The following is a 5,645-nucleotide window of genomic DNA, read 5'->3' on the forward strand; positions in this document are numbered from 1 at the left end:
AATTTTATATATAATAAAAAATATTATCAAAAAATCGTTAATTTTTCTACTAAGTGCGCACCTGGGGTATAATCTTAGGAAAAATAAAAAAATCTTAATAACTGGGAAAAATATTGCGAAGACTTATATTTACAATGAAGCTAAGAACATTGAAAAATGTTAATTATTTCTCACGTTATTCTTATTATTCAAGAACATTGTAATTTGAGTAATTTTTGCAATATTTATTTATTAAATTAATATTTCGCCTTCAGCTTCAACTTATTAGGCGCAGAATTCTATTATCATTTGTATGCCATTATAAGGGAAAAAATATTTTTACTATAAAAATTAAGGAAATTTAGTAAAAGTTAAAAAATAGTCATGTACATAATTTCCGCCGGTACTGTGCAAAATATTCCTGTAGAAAATGTCTCATAAAAAAAATATTATATGTAGAAAAATCGTTCCAAATCGGAACGGGCTCTAGAAATTTCGCTTAATTTTCAAATAATTAAAAGTATTTGCCCGATTATGCGGGAAAATAAAATTTAAAATATGATGATTTTTACTGAAGATTTAGCATTTTAAAAATTAGGTGAAGGTTTCCATAACTAATCTCAAAATCATCAATTTTCGTGTACACTTACCTGAATGTGATTTTCCAAACCATTTGTGGCAAAACATTGAGAACACCAGTAAGTATATCAGCCACACTCAAATGCATAATAAAAAAATGCATCCTTGTCAATTTTTTTCGGTTGCTGTAGTACCGTTTGAGATAAATAGCAAACAACACGAGTGAATTTCCAATCAAGATGATAACCAAGGTGCAAGCCAAAATCCCAATTTCCCATTTTGCAAGTTCCTCGTCTCTCGAATCATCTATTAAAGTTCCATTCGTCATAATTGCTCTCTCCAATTTTCACATTTGTCACCATTTATAAACACTTTCATCTCATTGTTCGATTCCTTTTGTCTTTATTTCGCGTCATCACTATTCAGGTATTCACCCTATCCATCACGAATATTCGGATCCGCTTGCAAATTGGATTCTGATTTCTTTTCCGGGGATCGAACAAAATTTTGATAAAACTTGACGGATAATTTGGAACGACAAATAAATTTAAAACGATAACTAAATGTTGTTTGAGGAACGATGTTGCTAGTACGGTAGAGAGCTGATTGCAGGTCTGACGTCCGGGTGTCAAAGCGTCAAGGATGAATGGAATGACCGACGCGAAAAAGAAATGTAGTAAAGAGGGAGTCGTGAATGAAGAAGTAGAAGAAGGGAACTTGACGTGACTGACATCTCATTAATAATAATATCCAAAATATTAATTAATAACTAGCTACATACTGAGAGGCGAATCTGCAGAGTAATAAACTAGGAAGGAGATAATTTATAATGGTCCTACATTAATGGTTTTCCTACCCAAAGTAAGCTCCGGTGACTGAAAATTCTGAGCTTCGATTACGGTGCATTGCAAATTTCATTAACAATATAAGATCATCAATCAAAGGCAAAACAGAAGCTTCTACAAAATTAAATCTCTCTCTTACACGCATTATTAGGATACTTTTATTCATTGACGTAACTGCACCTTTTTGATTAATTGATCGTCACTTTTTCACTTTCTGCGGAAAAAAGTGTCCTTTCCAGAGTTTCTACTAGGACGGTTCACATTCTTTTCTCGTATTTTCATGAATGTTGTCCCCAATTTTTTTGGAATCCAAAAAAATACGTTTATTTAAAAAAGTGATATTCCGTGGTTCCGCAAGCCCCATGAAATTTACAACGTATTTCCCATAATAAAAGAAGCCTTTTTTGTACATTTTATTCAGAATCGTCAATATTAGGTGTATCGAGTTGAAACTCATCATTCCTGAACACAATTAGCTATAGAATATAAATTTTTGCTGTTTTTGAAATGCAAATTCTCTCTAATCCATGAAATAATACTTTTTACTGGTAATTTGATGTTCATATAAATTGTTTGAATAATTTATTATTGTTTTCAGCAATTTTCGTTTAAAATATAGTTAGAAAGTCGCGTTTTTCCAACTTTTTCAACTTATTTTTCACATTTCAGTTAGAGCTCTTCAATTAAAGCAAGGTAATTAATTATTTGAGTTAATAAATATTATTGTCTGAACAATTAATCATTATTTTTAATATTATTCTTTTTCAATCTTAGTAGAAAGTTTTGCTTTTACTGACATTTTTAACCGTTAATCAACTTTTAACATAGAACAAGTTAAAAAAATAGAATTAAATTTAACAAAGATAATTGCTTAAATAAATCATTGTTGCTTCTAACTATCTCCTATAGTTGAGACTTTTTCTGAAATTTTCAACTTTTAGTCTACTTTTCAAATAAAGCGGGGTTAAAATTAATTCAATTTAACAGAGATAACTGTTTAAACAAATTATTATCATTTTACGTAATATCACTTTTCACTTAGAGCAAGGTAAAATAATTAAAATTGATAAAATTAGTGTCCAAAATTTAGTATTGTCTATCACTATCTTTTCCCATATTAATGCTAGTTAGTTGCGGTGTTTTGTGAAAATTTACAATTTTTGTCAACTTTTTATGTAGTGAGGTAATCATTAATTAATAATGTAAGATAAAAAAAATCATTGTTTAAACATATAATTATTGTTTATAACGAATACCTATCATCTCTTAGATAATTGAACGAAAATTGCGGTTCTTTCTGATTTTTTTTATTTTGCTTTATCTGTTTAGTAATGAACAAATAATAAATAAACACTGAAGAGAATAATTTTTAAAGAATTTTTTTACATTTTCGCAAATATATTTTTCTGAAATATAACAGAAATTTGAAATATTCTCAAAATCTTCTATGTGGATCATAGTAAATGTCAATTTTTCTTGAAGTACTTACTATCAGCCTTTTTGTTTAAATTAGTGTTAATGTATAATATTTGCTCCAAAGTAAAAATTCATACAAAAGATAAGAATTTGATAAAAACCTGTAACTTCCTGGCATTAATATAAGACAAGGTAGTTATAATATAAAGCGCAACTAATTCTTTACATATTTACGTTTCTTGACTTGAATTAATTATTTAATTAATTTCTTCAAATTATTGGAATATTGAGCTTAAAAAACTCACTGCTTTTGTTGAAAATTTATCTCTTTCTTTATTGAATATAATACCCCAGAGCCAAGGTGAATTACAGGCTAAATAGCTTAATTGTAATAATACAATGCCATAATATGTACCTTCAATTTTGGATATAATACGCTGAACAATAATTTCTGTTGATGAGTAATTAATTTCTTTTTTGGTTGAAAATTCAAGTATTTTGTTGAAAGTGCAACTGGTTTTGGTTCAACCTTAATTTTTATTCTTTTGAAAGTTTGACCTTTTGGTTAAAAATGATGTTTTTATCCGAGGCAATATCCTAAAACGCCCTCCGTGCTCTCCTAGTGCTCTGTCAAATCGATTTCGCGCCGATGATTTTAGAGTATTGAGCAAGCATGTAGCGAGGTTTCAAAAAAATATTCAATGTATCACAAGTGCTCGATAAAGCCTCTTTAATGCTCGCGGAAGTCTACATATTTCCGAATTCGCAATTTTCGAGTATTTTCGAGGAAAAACGAACCTCTCCTAGTACTCTTCTCAACCTCTGTATGTGCTGCCTCCATCCTCGCTGCTACCTCGCTAAAGCCTAGCCTCATGCTCTTCAAATCCTCGCCTCGTTCTCTCAAAATCCTCTTCCCATACTCTTTAAATCCACCCCGAATGCTCTTCATGACCTCCCCACATGCTCTTTAAATCCTCCCCGAATGCTCTTTAAAGCCTCCAATCATCCCTCTAAATCCTCCTCCCATGCTCTCCAAAACCTCGGTATATTTGATGTACCTAATTTATTTTAATAAGTGACATAAAAAACGCAGTGCGACATTTTTTCAAGGTGACTGTTTATTTGACAAATCTATATAATTTTTAAATACACTTGAATTATGACTTTGAATGCTTGCAATGTGATATTCATCCTCTATGGATTCACCTCTGAATTCCGAAAAAATTGGCACGCTGTTATTCTCTACCGGATGACACAAGTTATAGGTTTGTTTATTGGTTTGATCTGAAAAATTTATACAATAATAAGAAATATTGCTTAGACGTAATTGAAAATGTTAATAAAAAAATGGTTACTTGTACCAGTACTACGAAAAGTTTCGCTCGGTGTCGATGCAAGGACTATATTTTCGTACTCTGTTTTATCTTCTACGTGCACTCCCTCTCCTCAGACTCGTGTTATGCTCGATTTCTCGTGATAGAGGTTTTAGAGAGTACTAGGCGAGCACAGTAAATTTATGAAAAGCTCTCTCTAACCTTGCGCAGAATTCCATTTTTCGTGACAGAGCATGCAGGGAGGACTTGCCGAGTATTAGGATGTTGCCTCAGGTAGTTACAAAATTCAACTATTTGTTTTAAATTTCCAATTTCATGTGCAAATTTCGTGTTTGTTGCTTGACAATTCGAGAGTTTTTGGTTGAACATTCATCTTTCTTGGCTGAAAATGGACTTTTGTTGAAGATTCGTATTTTTGGGTTTTAAATTAAACTATTTTGTTGTTGAGTCAATATATGCCAAATCTAAAACTTACAAATAAGATATTTACAATAACATTTATTTAAAAATAATTATTCGTTTATTATTCCACTGTTTTCAGAGTATTTTGGGCTTTAAAGTCTGATATTTAAAAAAATGTAGATGCCATTTAGTTAATTTTAAAACCTTTTAAGATTTTTCAACGGATATCAAAAGAGACCTCTCCAGAATTGTTATATTTCAATTGCGTCGAAAGTTATAGAGGTTTAAAGAAAGAATATGTGAGTGTATTTAAAAAAATTAAAATTCAACATTTTTCTACGACTTAAGATTGCTTTAACATAATCAATTTTTTATCCTAAAACTTTTAAATTTCTTTACGATTTTATTGAAAAATATAATTTTTCTTATTTGGACACGTATTTGTTTCAATAAGGACGATAATAAGATGTAAAACACTTTAACGTCAATAAGATTCAATATTCCATTTATAGAATTCCTTTAATAATAATAATAGTTTGTGAATAATAAACAACTTTGAATGGCTCTTTAAAAATGCGTATGTCAGGTTCTATAATTTACGTTTCCATTTTACACAGAAATAGTTTTTGATTGACGTATATGCATAATTAATGTTCTGCATGACTCATTATGTGCGAAGTCTGAAGGAGCACACTAGCAGCGTTATAGAGATATGATTGACGAGGATAACGGTTATACTTTTTTTCATATTTTATCTGCGTGAAAATAATATGCAACTTGGAATTTTTTGTTGCACTGGACGGCGAAAAATTTTACGAAAATATTAGCTAGGCTTCTAGTAGATAAGTATTCATACTATTTCCTAGTTATTAGGGTTCATAGCGCCGGGCAGATATACTTACAGTTTAGAAAGTTAGCATTAAAGTGTTTTAATGATCTTATCGTGGAAATGATCTTATCGTGGAATTTAAAGTGTTTATTGGATAGCAAAAATAAGCCTTTATTGGAAGGATTTTAGATGGAATTTACTTCTTATACAGTGAAAAAACACAGTTTTTGACAAAGATATTTTTCAAAAAAAACAATGATT

General features: G+C 30.2%; 1 protein-coding gene across 1 annotated transcript in view; it reads right to left on the reverse strand.

Annotated features, from left to right (window-relative positions):
• Window positions 1-1,210, reverse strand: part of LOC117180357 (arg8-vasotocin receptor-like) — a 33,901-nt gene extending 32,691 nt beyond the window's left edge. The window contains exon 1 of the mRNA XM_033372811.1: window positions 630-1,210. Coding sequence (XP_033228702.1) covers window positions 630-886 — 257 coding nt within the window. The 5' untranslated portion in view covers window positions 887-1,210. The remainder of the gene's footprint in view (window positions 1-629) is intronic.
• Window positions 1,211-5,645: the final 4,435 nt, after the last annotated feature.

This window comes from Belonocnema kinseyi, chromosome 9 (genome assembly GCF_010883055.1).
Source record: "Belonocnema kinseyi isolate 2016_QV_RU_SX_M_011 chromosome 9, B_treatae_v1, whole genome shotgun sequence".
Taxonomy (NCBI): Eukaryota; Metazoa; Arthropoda; class Insecta; order Hymenoptera; family Cynipidae; genus Belonocnema; species Belonocnema kinseyi.